At 43.1% G+C, this 15613-nt stretch overlaps 1 protein-coding gene across 2 annotated transcripts in view; it reads right to left on the bottom strand.

Annotated features, from left to right (window-relative positions):
• Positions 1-6594: 6594 nt before the first annotated feature.
• Tox3 (TOX high mobility group box family member 3) overlaps positions 6595-15613 on the bottom strand; it is a 104639-nt gene continuing 95620 nt past the window's right edge. Inside the window, exons 5-7 of one of the 2 annotated variants that reach the window (XM_021220102.1) lie at positions 14014-14241; positions 12244-12324; positions 6595-8576 (exon numbers count right to left, since the gene is read on the bottom strand). In XM_021220102.1, the coding sequence (XP_021075761.1) occupies positions 7839-8576; positions 12244-12324; positions 14014-14241 (1047 nt within the window). In that variant the 3' untranslated portion in view covers positions 6595-7838. The remainder of the gene's footprint in view (positions 8577-12243; positions 12325-14013; positions 14242-15613) is intronic. The other variant, XM_021220103.2, reaches the window with a different exon arrangement.

The following is a 15613-nucleotide window of genomic DNA, read 5'->3' on the forward strand; positions in this document are numbered from 1 at the left end:
ATTAATTCTGCAGTCAGCCAGTTTCATGGCTGATGTTTGAGTCCCTACCGGCCACCTCGCCCAGACGATCTTCCCATGCTGTGTGTACCCTTGCCGTTGACTTACTGGCTGGGTACCAGGGTAGCCAGGCTCATTGCAGACACCATGACCCAGGTGCCCAGAATGTTGGCCCACATTTGCACAATTTGTTTTGCATGGAATGCATTTTGTTCTGCAGAGTTTGCTAATTTCCTGTGTTTGGGGAGAGAGGAAAAGAGGGAGGGAGGGAGGGAGGGAGAGAAGGAGAACTCAGGAAGATAAACTAGCTAACAAAGGTCCTTCCTCAAAGCCCCTTTGTGGAGTGTTGGCAAGAAGGCACCTCAAGACCTCAGATGAAGCTTGCTCCTTGCCCTAAAAATTATTTAAAGGGAGAGGGGGTGTGGCTGCTTAAAACAAAATTCTGAAAAATTCTTGTCCAAGACAACTAGAAACTTTACTCAAGAAGCTGAACCAGAGGATACAGCAAAATGCTTGCTTTTTTTGTTTTTGTTTTGTTTTTGTTTGTTTATTTGCTTTGTCCAACAGCCAGCCAGCTGTTCTCTAGCAGTGTACTAATACAGACACATTCTACCAACGAACAGAAACATCTTAGCAGGAAGAAAGTCAGTTGAATCCACCAAAGACCGTTTGTACCCAGTCTCAAATGTATTGTGTTTGGATTGGCTCTTTGTGTCTCGCAGCTGATGGAGCTCAGGCAACTCTTTCTGGGCTTCTGATGATCTAAAAGCAAATGCGATCATCAAACCTGAGCATATGTAAATCTTGTCACGGTTCACTGACTGAAGTTCCGGGTCTTCCTGTCAACCAAGATCTTAGGAGTTAAGCCACTTTGGGAGATGGGAAGGGTTGGAAAGACTCTAGAGCAAAGGCATGGAATCGGGTTCTGCTTTGGAAATAACTGTGGTTGGACTCAGGTTTATTGGCCAGACAATGCTGATCATCATTAACAAGTTGCCAGCTAGGTGTGCCAGGGCTTGGGCATGGTTTATAAAAATGTTATTATGGAAAAAAAATAGTGTCTTTTCTTCCAGGTAACTGTCCCACCATTCAAAGACGGATGTCTTAATTTGGCATCCAAAAGCACACAAGAGGTCAGACTGTATGTAGGTAATTTCCTCAGATGCTGTTATTTGTCCCCAGGGGCTCCACGTGCTCAATACCAATTACAGAGGAGAGGATTAGGAACAGGCAGAAAAGGGTGAGGAGCAGCCCAGCAGGCCTGAGTAATTTGGACTAAGATCTTGTGTCAAATTTGCAAATTACCAATTAAGGCGGGTTTAGGACATGTCATCATTTCCGCTCACTGTGACAAAGGGAAAATTGAGACTCTCCCTGCACGTTAGAGGGGTGTCAGCAGTGACATATAACAAGAAATGTTATCAAAACGCATCGTTCTTGGTTACAATATCCTTGGATGCAAGGCAAATGAATTGGAAAGAAAATGTAGGGCAGAAAGCTGAAAATAAACCCAAGACCCAGATCTGAAAATAACTACTCTGGTATTGAGTCTACATAAGTCACTCAAGGATCGGGCAAGTGAAAGCCCGAGGTATTTGCTCACAGAATGCTCATGGCTGGCCTCCCGTGTAGGTATGTTTAGAATTCCAGTCTACTCAATTTTGGCAAGTGACCGGTTATAAGGTACTTTTAGTCCTTTATTTAAAATCTAGACAATAATATAATTGGTTGACAAGAGACATATATTGCATTTGACAAGTAGTTGGATCGAATTCCTCATACGCAGCAAGGGAATGTATTTCTCAGAGATGGAGTGGAAACTCCTAAAGGGTGATGCAGGATCCCTGCTGCCAGGGACACATACTCCCTCTCCCCTTCCACATTAAGCAGATCAATTCCCTGGGCTCCCTAAATCATGCGTAACAATGCACACCCACTTGACTCTCACCCTATACCATCTTCCTCAAAACTCCTCTTTCTTGTACACGTGAAGCAATGTAGACTCCGCCTTGCCCATTGGCTGGGCACCTAGTGTCATCCTGATACTTGAACACAAGTCAAAGCCATTTGCCAGAATACAAAAGAATGGCAGAAAGACACGACGGTAGCGAAAACAATCAGACTGGAAAGTATTCACACCAAAATAAAGTGCCATGTGGCACAGTGCCCCATTGAGAACATGGGTTAGGTGGCGCTTGCTCTGGCTTGCTGCTTGCCTAGCCGTGGGGAAAAACATGGATTAACTACTCTGTTTAGTGTCGTGATGGATTTCTGTCACCCATCTACACCCACAAGCATCCGTTAAAACATCCTACACACTAATACATAAACACACATACAAATGCCATGGATGTTCAAGTACTTGAAATCGAGTAAAATTTACAAGACACTAACTAGAGCGAATTTCCACTGTCGTTTTGTGCCTCTGCCTCTTGTGAGTAGTTAGGGGAGAAGCCTCAGTTCCCTTCCGTGCCTCAGTTTCTTCATCTGTTACATGTCAACTCCCCCCCCCCGCCCCCAGCTGAGATATGGAAGAAATCATTCAGGGTAAACTGCTTTGCAAAGTACAGCATGCTATACAAGTGCTAGGGCTAATGAGGCATTTCACAGAAGAGCGTCATTCGTTTGCTATGAGGTGTGCGTCCACACACCAGCCTGTCTGTAAAGGTTCTTTGGAATTAAATTGAGATTATAACCAACACTCCCTGCAAACCCCTGGTGCTGCCTGAGGTTTGACTCAGCAACAAAGCCGGGACTCCTTTTCATCCTCTGTCCTGTTGGGAGTTCAAGCTCTGAGAGGAACATTTTGCCAGCAGTGAAAATAGCCTCTTTTTTTTTTTTTTTTTTCAGCAGACTCAAAAAAAATGATCTCTCTTGATGCTAACGTGAGGATAAGGCTAGTAGTCTACTGCGACCACCAAGAAAAAGGAAAATGCCTTGACTTGACTTGACTTCTTTCGATGGTGGGAACATGGAACAATGTGGAAGCCCAACTATTGGAGAACATTCTCAAACGGGGATTTGTCATTCAGGTTTACATGTCAACTGGGCCATGCCCTTTCTGTACTCAGCCCTGCCTTTCTCACGTGAACACCTTGAGAGCCCAAGTTCAACAAACCCTCAGCAGGTCATCTACAAACTCCCTTTCCTGGATTTGCTCCTGCTCACCTCTGTGTGAACAATGCAGGCCCACATCTGTTAGCTCCTCTACTGCAGCCATCCAGTGCCCATATTGCCAACCTGAGTCTCCTCTCCAGCTCTCCCTTGGGTTGGAGATAACTCGACTTCTAGGTCAAGACTTCCATCTTGGCCTCTGACAACCTCCCAACCCCTAACACACGCAGTTCCTAAACGTCTGTAATTTCAGGCAGCTTTCTCTATTACCCCTAGCCAATCGCAATCTCTCCCTTTCCTAATGAGAATTTTCATTTGCTCAGATTAAAAAGGAAACCACACACATTTGTTTTATGTCTCCTGTTGGCACACCTCATCATTCTGGGTGGTGGTACCTTCTCTTCCCCAAGGGGGGAAAAATGAGACTCCGATGAAGGATGGCCTGTTATGATGTTTTAAAAATCTTTATTAGGAAAAATTTCAAACATCTACCAAGTGAACAGAAGGTGCTATTTATCTCTGCCTTCCTTTGGGACCCATCACAGGGTTCTGCATGTTGCAGAAGTAAATTTAAGTAATTAGGGCCTAAGGCAAAAGGAGCTGTCTGCCTGCATATCTGATTCCACATTTCCCAGGTGGCTTAGTGTTTCCTCAGTAACATACACAAGCAAACACCTGTAGGCTCTTGCAGTCTACACAGATGAAACTCGGCCACCAGCTTTAGCATTCAGGGGACATGTGTATCCTTGAGGGTAAGTTTAAAGGATATAGAAAACTTACGGGGTTAAGAATATTTTCTAAGAAAATTCAAGTCTGGTTGAGTAGTACTTGTGTAGTAGCCTTTGAGGGACAACCTATACCTCTGTATCTGAAGTGTAGGGTTGTTCACTACATATTACTGACGACAAGAAGTCATTTTTCAGCTATATTCTAGTAACCCCCACAACTTCAGATTCTTTTGTCTATTATTTTAGAGTAATATTCTTTTAAACTTGAGCCTTCTTACCCATTAACTTTCATGTTTTCATTCTCCCTACGTGTGTGTGTGTGTGTGTGTGTGTGTGTGTGTGTGTAATGAAATTCTTAAAGTGAACAAGAATTCCAGAGTGACGGGTTACATATCCATGCAGTGTCATACGCAATTAACTCAAATGGACTGTACAGTCCATTATTCTGTTAGTGCATGGAAGATCAATAAATATGGGGAAAAAAATCCACCCTAGCTCTCTACTTTCCCATCCGTTTCTACTAGGGCTGAGCCGGATCATGCTACTGTGATGTGTATGCCACAGCTAAGGCAGGCAGGTGGTGCATAGACACCATTCAAACTTGGCCTATTCAGTCCCGGCTCCTCTAATGCTCCATTCATGCATAGCAAAACACCATCTGGTCCTATTTTGCCTCCAGCAATCACAGCTGACCAAAAAACGATAATAACAGCTGTTGCAAAACAAAAGCCAAACAAAGAGGGTGGGTGAGGGGGAGGAAAGGTTAGATTGAAGTCCAGAGCTGTAAATGCTCTGTGAAGTGAGAGCGGGGAAGAGACCATTCAGACGTCTGGAGCCCGCTGAGTGGACAGCGGAGGACTCCTACTTAAACTTGAGATATTAATCCATCTGTCTTGAAAGCCTTTAGACCGCTGTCAGGTGGTAATATATTGCAGAAATTATGCTCAGGAAGGCATTTAAGTTTCTGTTCTTTGAGTCAGGAACTAATGACCCCCGTGTCAGCTGAAAATGATAAAGTCCTTATGCTCTTTCATCAGACGGCCATATAGGTGAACACAGAAAGGTAACTTGGTTAACTGGAATAATAAGATAATGTCCCCACAGCAGGGGAGAGACTAGGTGTGTGTGACAGAGACAGGGTGTGGGGAGAGAAAGTGTCTCAATGTCTGTGTCTACTCAATCAGGTACCATGTTTCTCCCACAGGTTTTCTTTACCCACTTATTTCTGACCTCCTAGAGAATGAGTCTCGAAAAGCTTACTTCAGTTCAGAGCTAGAAACCAATCACTCATGTAAATGTTTGGTGAATCTTGATTAAAACAACTTGGTGACAAGAGTGGGGTACTCAATCCAGAATTCAAATCTTTTGATGTTTTAAATATACAGCTTTGCCTGGTGATTAATTTTTCTAATTGTAGAAAGTATCTTATTCTTCCTGTGGAATTGATCAGAAGTAGCTTCATATAATTTGATAAAATGTGATAAAAATCTAAGATTAAAAAAAGAAAAGGCCCTCCTGTAATGGCTATAGCAGCACCAGCCTGTAACTGCAAACAGTTGCAGACTCCACTTGCAATTAAGTCTCATCACTAGTGACATTTTTTTCCCCAGCAATACTTCATGGGTTTTCAAAATGACAATTACAGAACTAAGACACAATTACTGTCACATGTAGTTTAGCAATTAATGTTGAAGACATTTGTCTAAAGGTCCCACAACAGAATATCAAATGGTTCTTATTGCTATGTAATGCTGGTTTCTATTCACAAAGACCCTTTGAGCACTGGCTTTGCTCCTGATGGGTCTGCTGCAGGCAGATCACTGCTTTGGGGAGCACAATTGGCCCCTTGTAAGATGTTGTTGGGCATCTTTCTAAGACTGTTTGAACACTGATACCTGCCAACTAATACATCTTATGAAAAGCTTCAGTTTAGACATAAATTTCTCTACAGCAAGAAACCTATAAATTTATAATTAGAACCCCTCGCTGTTCAATATTTGTACATAATACAGAGTATGAGAGGATTATGAAATATTGAAAGCAAAATTCATTATTCATAACCCACAACATACAGTAAATATTCTTTGAAGTATGACAACTTTGAGGAATCCATATTCCATTATTTTTGGACGTCCTGCACACAGTAGCAATGGATGCTGCCATGCTTGCCGCCTTCTTTTCAGATTAGGATTCTGGTCAGACTCGACGCTTGCTGTTTTTAATTTTCATTTTATCATAAGCAGTTTAAGACTGTTGCCAGTGGTAATTTGCAATTTTTATCAAGACCTCTTCATTACAGCTTCTGACAGGACAGATGCTGTAATTAATCATGCAGGACAACTGGGGATCATGGTCATGCAGCTCTCAAAGAGAAGCCACCACAGAGCAGACAAGACGGGGGAAAATGGGCACCGAAATTCTGATTTGGGCCTCAAAATCAGGACCCACCATTTATTTTAATAGCTGAACGGGAAACAATTGCTTTTTGCCTTACATAAATATATCTGTAGCTTATCTGTATTTTCTTTGTAAATTATCTGTATCAAATTTATATCTTAACAAAAAGATAATTACAAAAAAAGAATTTCCCATCTTTTTTTTTCCCCGGGCCCTGGGGTTTGGCTGTAAAATCCAAATTCTTGGTCATGCAGACTGTGCTTGCAGATGAAAATGGAGAACATTGCTCAGGCCAGGCAGGGCTGGTCAAGTGTACTGTTCCCCAACTTAACGTCGTCAAGGGACCAAAAATAAAATTTGACATTCCATTTTATTTGAAAAGTGAACAGTGTCCTTGTGGTAGCATCAAAATACAGTCCACAGATTTTACTGAAATGTGTTTTATTCTATAGCAAGATAAAAGCATTTTGTTTTAGTTAAGCAAAATACAAACAACGTAATTGCTGCTATCATAACTCATAAAAAAAGTATAAAACCGCGTAAAAACACAATAAGCAAGGTAGCAATGAATGGTTCATGTCACCAGTGTTTACGTTAAAGCCTCATTTAGGAAAACTTTACAACACATGATATGAAAACTTACAACTTGGAAAGAAAATATTTACACTGACTATCAGATGTAGTGTGCCTTTTAAATATTCAATAGTCTACCGGTATTACATCATAATAAAAACTCTTGCTTTTTCTTTTTTTAAATCTTAACTTTCGTAATAACTGTTTTCATTTAAGTGCATTTCCCTTTTAAAAATACAGTGTTTTTATTTTTCCAAACTCGTCACCCAAAACACGTAATATAGTATTCACATTTCTTCTAATTGGAATGAACATAATGGGCTTAACAGTGGCCAGAGATATTGTCACAACATATACCGTGGTTTGATTCGGAGAAGTCATGGATACAAAGTAGAAGTAAATAAATCAATAATTGAATCTAATCACTTGCAATTTTTGTTTTCTGGAGAGATTTAGAAAAAAAATAAGAGCTTTGGCAAAAGTCTGTGATTTACATTATTTTTTTTTTCATGACAAAAAAATGCCATCAACTATTCACATCATACAAATGTTTGTATGAAACTGGATCTTCTTATTTCAGGTAGTTACAACTGTGCTTTGTATTTAGTTATTTATTTTAGGGCTTCAGAAGTTCAAATAGCCTGGAAGTGTGGTTCACTCACTTCTGGAGAAATAAGGCCATCTTTTTTTTTTTTTTTTTTTCTATGACTCGGAAAGGCCAGTTTACAGTCATCAGTATGTCCCAGGATTCATTAAACGGGTTGATTCACATATTGTAGGTTTAGCCTGAATAAATAAAAAAAGGCAGCACATGACAGAGCGCAGCTTTCTTGTTTCAAAACAAAGTGATGTATAGTCGGCTAAAAGACGCTTCCCAGCTACACTGCAGTTCTTATTGCCTATCTAATAGACACTCGAGAGGATCTCTTGATCTGTCACACATTCTTGCATAACCAGAGTCAACTTGCGAGCTCCAGTCCATACGCCTTCCCTCCTACGCCTCACTCAGATCCGCATGCCTGGCGCGCCTTAGAAAATACTGACCTGCGGTAACACTGGAGTCTGAGTCTGCGGCTGGATTTGAGGCTGCTGAGAGCTTGGCTGGGGGCTGCCAATGGCGGGGATGGGGGACGTGATCTGTGAGGTGACGGGCGAGTGCTGCCGGGGAGAAGGCTGAGACTGGTGCTGCATGTGCTGCAGTTGCTGCAGCTGGAGGTGCTGCTGCAGCTGCTGCTGCAGCTGCTGTTGGCTGAGCTGCTGCTGGAGATGCTGCTGTTGCTGCTGCTGCTGCAGGTGCTGCTGCATGTGATGCTGAAAATGCTGCTGCTGCATCTGCTGCTGGATTTGCTGATGCATTTGGTGCTGCTGCAACTGCTGCTGCTGCATCTGCTGCATCTGCTGCTGCTGCTGTTGCTGCTGCAGCTGCAGCTGATGCTGCTGGGTTTGCACCGAAGGGCTCACCTGGGTGGAGGTTGCCGAGCCAACCATGGTCGTCCCCATGGAACTTATCAGTGGAGCCCCAATGTTCGAGGGCATGTTGGCTGCAATGGTGACTGATGTGACAATCTGGCTCATGGGTAGTCTCATGGTTAAGGGTTTGGGGGCAATGGACCTAGGGAGTGACTGTGGAAGAGTCTGAGGTGAGGCTGGGACTGTCCCATGTTGAGACAGTGATGTGTTCAGGAGGAGGGAGGATGTCAGGTTGGTTGATGCCAGAGTCTGCTGGACAGAACGGATGGTCTGGGCTTCTGCAGATTCAGCAGCAGCCTGCACGTAGAGGAATAAAATTCCAGAATGTTACAGTCTATAAACTATAAAGTGACTCAAAAGCTATCCACCGACATTCATGCTTCCCCATCTCCAAGGCCTCTGCCATGAGACTGTTGAAGCACTTCCTGAAGGCAGAGTCAAATCTGCTCTACTCCATTGTCTGGTGGGCATGAAGGCTTTGCTTGGTCCCTGGGATGCTGGGATGGGATGACCATGAAGCTGTCCCAGCTCCATGCTTATGCCCTCAGGGATGGCAACCCCCCCCCCCCTTCCACTCACTCTCACTATCTAGAGCCATCACAGAAAGATAGAGCCAGGGCCCTGCCTCACTCAGCGGCCAGCCCACTGTCCGAATCCCACTCCCAGCATGGGACTCCTCAATCAGACAGTAGAGCAGGGCTCCATCTGAAGGGCCAGCCAGCGACCTGGCTCTCTGCGATCAAGCTTATCTCTGTATGTCTCTGGGGTTTGCGATTGGTTGTTACACAGCATTAACTGGGATCAAACATCACTCACAAACATTGTAGAAGCAACAATTCGTCACTCTCCACCATTCCAACCTCCCTTGTGAAGCAACACATCCTGAGAGACAGTGGCTTACAGCTCTACCAGTGCACATCTCCGGATCTTGGAGCATGTCTATTCATTCGTCTCTTCCCTTCTATGACATGGCAGGGCGTGGCACTGAGTTTGTAGAGAAGCTACGACACGAAGATTCGTTCAGGTACTATGCGTTCAGATCTGTCTCTGGCTCTTGGGGAGTACTTTGGAATCAATAAGCGATGCCAGCAGAAACCTGAACCACTAGAAAATGTCAAAACTCCATTTGCCCAACTACCTCAGTGACCACTCAAATAAGAAGAAAACTAACTACATTCTTCAAAGACACCAAAATGGAAGCAACTCAGGACTTGAGAAGTTGTGGGTTTAACAACCATTTTCCCAGGCCCCCTAGACTTTATCAATGAAGTCACAGATGAAGAGAGACCATTAAAACATCATACAATGCGATAACTCATTAAACAGTATTGATAGATCTATTCCATTCTGTGCCCGAACACAATTCTGCAAAAATAATAATTTCTTTTCCACATGCAAAAGTGGTTGGAATGTTTTACCTTAATGAAACTTTCACCCTTTTTTTGTCATAAAATCATTTTTCCTACTTTGTTTACGTGACTGTTTTTGGTGGTGCTGGTGGAACCCAGGGCTCCCTGCATGCTAGACGAGTGGAACTACCATTGAGCTAGCTGCCCATCCTTCGGGGTTCTTTTGTTGTGTTAGGGCGTCAGCAAAGAAGATCATGGTTCCATCAAGTATCTCGAGACATCTTTAGTGATTTTAAATATTTACTTCTGCATTCTTTTGACTCAAATTAGTACAATTCTGCTACTGAAGGGAACTTGAAAATGACCTCATATAGTCACCAGTTTAGCTGGTGGCTCTGGTCAGACACACCTTTGTTAAACACCACTCTTGTAGGGCAGCACTGTCCTGTATAAAAATCCAATGTGTCTGAATGTTCCTGGAGGGCCCTATTCTAAAGACTTATGGTAGACAATGCTGTAAGTGTGCAAAATTGTGCTTAGAAATTGTCAGAAGACTCATAAAATAGAATATAACTTCATGTACTCTTATTTTTTTAAATTACCAGGTTAGTTTTAAGGAAGAAACTATAATGAAAACTGTTGGCACTGGCCAATGGTACCAGGGGGCCTTAGGGTGGCATTTCACAGGTAAATGAAGCTGGGTTGGTGACTGTGGAGGTACCTGCCAGATTTACTCACTGAAAATCTAATTATAAACCTCTGTTAACTTCTCTGGGGATTTAAATTCAGAGGGCAGTAGAGTTACAGCTTTGGGTGGGAGTTCTGGGCCCTGCACACAGAGACGCACATTATCCGGAGTATGATTCAAATCTACGGCTCTTCTCTTTCACTGTGGCCCTCACAGTTGAAGACTAAGATCTTCTGCCTCCAAAGTCTCATTGAACAGATTATTTTAACCCAACTTCCTTTACAAGCATCCTCATCATGAAGACAAGTCTAGGAATTTTCAATTGATCATCTTTTGAACTTGTGGACTACCATACAGAGCCGTTCTTCAGAAGAGTGGAAAGTAGCCACCCTGTACCATTGGATACTGCCTCCTGGGACTTCTGGGTCCCGGCTGAAATTTTTTCTGGACGTGTGCCTCAACCCTGACTGTAGTCCCTCCCAACTATCTAAAAAGAAATCCAAGTGCATAAGGTACATTTGGAAATAGTTTGGGATCCTGACTCCAGTCACAATATTTTAAATTATCCCTTCTAAGTCAAGCACAGACTGGAAGGTCTTAGTTGTGGCTGTTATTTCCCTTTGAGATTGTGGCACTTGGTTTAAATTCGTATGTGGTCAACTGCTGACACCGCCATACACGGAGGTTACCTTTGTTTGCCTCTGGGAAAACAAATGGCAAACTGGTCCACCTGAGAAGCATACACTGCTACTCTACCTACTGTTGCCAACCTATTAATCAACTACACATCTAGGTGGTTGTATACACTGCAATGCCCAGAGTCCACACAACCCGCTTTCCATCCACTGCCCAACTGGGTTCAGACTTAATGTATTTTCTAGTACGCTTCTTCCAGAATTTCAGAAGAGAGGTTTTGCTATTGACCCAATAAAAGTTATTTCTCTCTAATGAGGTGGAAAGTATTCTGAGAACTGTCAAGGACAGGTGACCCTCTGTTGATCTGATGCAGTACAGCTGCCTGTGGTGTCGCATCACACAAAGAAGATACAGCTCAGGTGCAAGAGAAGAAAGGGAGAAAGGCCTTTCAATGGGACTTTGAGGCCTTATGTACTTGAGATAATGATGATAAAATAGAATCGACTTCTCAGAAAAGATGAGTCTGGGACAAAAATCTGCTTGCCCAAACCATTTGCCCCAAAGCCAGTCCCAATTCCAGAGAAGCAAATCTCCTCAGTAACTAAATGGTAAAATAACAGGGTAAGACTGTATGTCTGGTGGTGGAACTCAGGGTTAGAGTGTTTGCTTAGTATGTGTGAGGCTTTGGTTTAATCCCTAGGACTGCCAGTAGACAGTCAGACAGATGGACAGACAGACAGACAGGGAGGGAGAGAGGGTACACATTACTTTTGGATTGATGTAATATGATCTAGAGCAGATCTACTTTAAGATAGTAATGCCTTCCAGAACACATCACCACTGTACATTCTATGTATAATGCATAGATACTTTGCGTCTTAGTACTTGGAACATGATTTCATTTTAAATAATCATGAGGCTTATTTATTTATATGATGAGAAAGAACTGGACATAAATGCACCACTGTCGATTACAATAAGGTAACCACCAGAGAACTTATGGTGTGTTCAAAGAATCCCTGACAAGCGCACCTCCAGTTTCAAACCGAGGACATTAACCCAGATCCAACTCCCTACCGAGGGAAAGAACAAGAGGCTACTTAGAATGTATCTACATAGCTACAAACACGGATAGAACAACAAGTTTGTTAGCAGTGGTTCAGCCTCAACAGCTTCTAGGAGCCCCTAGTGTTCACACTGTCAGGTAGGTAGTGTCTAACGGAAAGCTCTTAGAGACCCGCACTAGAGTTTCCCATGCACAAGGACAGTGACCACACTTCAGCAGACATACCTTAGAAACGAGGCTAGCCCGGTAGGCAGCCAGGGCCTTCAAGTATTCTTTCTTGGCAGCTTCTGTTTTCCTTTTATATACCTATTAAAATAAGACCACAATTAGCACCACCCTCGGGCTATAAATTCTTAGCTATAAACCTGCTGCACAAATTAGGTGACATAAACAGAGCTCACCTAAAAAGCTCATCTTCCAGCTTTGATTTTCAAGGGCTACACACACACACACACACACACACACACACACACACACACACATCCCTGCCCACCTACACCCAAACCCAGTTCTGATGATATTTGATGATCAAAAGGGAGAATGATCTCAGGTTGTCACTGAAGGCCTCTTGCTAGACAGCCAGCAAGCACTGAGTACGAGCTTTCTGCAAATGGCTTAAATTCTAATAAGGACAGGGTTTCTCCATCAGTGTCACCTTTCCCTTACATGGCCTCCTACCCTATACCAAATCAGAGCTTTAAAGTCAAACTAGAGGGTCTGAAGAGATGATGGCTCAGCAGGTAAAGGTGTTAGCTGCTGTTCCTGAGTACCAGAGCCCAATCTCTGGATTCCACATGCTGGAACAGACCCCTGAAAGCTGGCCTCTGACCAGCACACACATGATGTGGACCAAACGCACGGTGGCCCCAGAATACAAAACAAACAAACAAACACATATATATTTTTTTAATTAGACAAAAGAGAAAAGATGGAGGCCTCTCAATCTCGGGCTTCTCTTGGAGAAAAAGGAGAAGCAGAAATCATAAATAATAAAATACTGGAGAGTGCCACACTGAGATCAAGGACTTATGTAAGGACTGGTGCATTACATAAGATCTGGTCTCCATTTTTCTTAAAGAGTCTAATGGCTGGCTGTTAGAACAAAGTAACCCCCTCCCTCTTCAGAATCTGTTAAGTCTGTGGCAGTAGTTTCCTAGCTCCTTAGAGTTCCATTTCGGGACAGACATCGGTGTGGGGTGTATGGTAATAAGCTTCGTGGAACGCCAACAGGCACATTCAATAGCTGCACCATTCCATTGAACAAACCAAGGGACTGAGTTCATGATGTGCATTCTGCACGCCCCGCCTTCTGAAGCCGTCGTTCTGTTTCATCTTGGGTAGGGGTCTGTTCTCCCATAGATACACAGAACTCCTGTTAAAGGTAATTGGAGTTTTATGCAAGCAGGGAGAGCCAACCCCAATGGACCCCCACTCTTCTCTTCATTTGTGCTGAGGAGTTGAAGAGGGAGCAGGCCCCTGAGGAAGTATCTCCCACCAGCATGGCAAATCTCTGAATACCTCACACACTACCTAGCTTTCCAGTGAACTTGGAATAAAATTTCAAATGCCCAGTGACAATAATGAGACACGCAGAGGCAGCTTCAAAGTTTGGAAACGCACCAGGACAGCACAAGAGTTCAGAAAGATGATCAATGGAAAAGCAAGCAGGATGGACCTAATCCCTTTGTAGGGTCCTTTCTGAACAAAGGGTGAAAATTCCACATTATTTAAAATGAAAAGATGATCATCAAAAGTTTATGCTTGCAGGCTGCTGGCTGGATTTCTCCCAAGTCTCCTGTGAATGGATTCTGAACATGTACCCTTAAGTTGACTAAAAAAAAAAAAAAAAAGATACAAGTAGGGTTGTTTGGATTTATTTGTGTGTGTGTTTAATTCCATAGCTTAGACAGGCTTTCTTAAGAAGCAATCATATTAGCTGTAAGGAATATTCTGGTAGCTTTTTAAATACATGCACATGGCTGAGGCTTGTCTTACCTGCTTTTGCTCCTCTCCAAGGCTGTCCCACATAGAGGCTACGATTTTCGAGACCTCTCCGAAGGTTGCGTTGGGGTTTTGACCTTTAATTGCAGCCTGTGTATCTCTGAAAAACAGGGCATATGCTGACACTGGCTTCTGAGGCTCGTTGGGATCTTTCTTTTTCTTTTTCTTTGGAGTCTTGGGCTTCTTGCCAGAATCTGGGGCTGTTCTTTTCTCTCCAATGGCCTGCAAAGCAGGAAGAAAATTCACTGCCTAGAATGAACTCGCAGAAAATGCAGCAAGACCTACTCCAAGCCACAGTTGCTCTTTGAAGGTTTTGTTAAGCATCATCAACAGATGAATTACCACCAAAAGCGGGGGAGGGGCGCACTTGCTCAGCGTTAACTGGACAGCAGAGATTAGCATTTAGAACACTGATTAATGAGACCAGGAAGTAACTTCAATATATTCGCAACATATGCTTTCCATGGCAATTATGAGTAATGAAAGCCCGGACACTCTGTACCAGGCCACGCTATCTATGCCACACACACACACACACACACACACACACACACACACACACACACACACAAGAGCAAGATGGTTCACAGTGAGGTGGTTTAGGAGGAAAACCTAATAACATTTTGGATGTAGATCATATTAGCATATTTTAAACAAGGCCCCCTGCCACAGTTACATGCCATCTGTATGACTGGTCAGAATTGATTTTTGTGTGGCTGATTTTTTTTTTCCCCCTTTACAAGAAGGTTGCTGTGCTAATGAGCCTCTGGAAGTACAAATAGAAATTAGCTGTAATCACTATACTTGCACAATAAAGGAAAGGTCATCTTTATTTTCTAAAATAATAACTTTCTAAAGGACACGATAACGAGAAATATAAAAACGTCAAGACCACTTTAACTAGAGATAGAAAAGAAATGAATACTCATCGTAACATTAATAGCCTGTAAAAGAACACAAGTTGCTACTTAAAACCACCAAGACTAACAGGAAAGCTAAGAGAAATCTATTCATTATACAAGGTAAGTAACCCCGAATGCACAACACTGCACAGAGACAAGTTCAAAGCGCAGACTCTCAATTCAGAACCACACACACGTAACGGGTAGAGCTCCAAGTCTACACACAGCCAAGCTTCCTATTCGCGTGCTGCTGTCGCTTGCTATTTATTAACTGGTTTATTTTTATCTTATGTGCACGTGTATTTTGCCTGCATGTATGTTTTATACAGCACGTGTATGCACTGCGGCATCGGACCCTCTGGAACTGGAGTTACAGAAGGTTGTGAGCAGCCGTGTGGGTGCTGGGACCCAAACCTCAGTCCTCTGCAAGAACAGCGAGGGCTCCTGATCACCGAGTCTTCTCTATAGACTCCATCACCTGAGCTTTACTAGCGATGATATCATAGAAATACCCATACAGAAATGCAAATCAAAGCAACCCTGAGATTCCATCTCACACTAGTCAGAATGGCCAAGATTAAAAATTCAGGTGACAGCAGATGCTGGCGAGGTTGTGGAGAAAGAGGAACACTCCTCTATTGCTGGTGGGATTGCAAGCTTGTACAACCACTCTGGAAATCAGTCTGGCAGTT

Source organism: Mus pahari, chromosome 20 (genome assembly GCF_900095145.1).
Source record: "Mus pahari chromosome 20, PAHARI_EIJ_v1.1, whole genome shotgun sequence".
Taxonomy (NCBI): domain Eukaryota; kingdom Metazoa; phylum Chordata; class Mammalia; order Rodentia; family Muridae; genus Mus; species Mus pahari.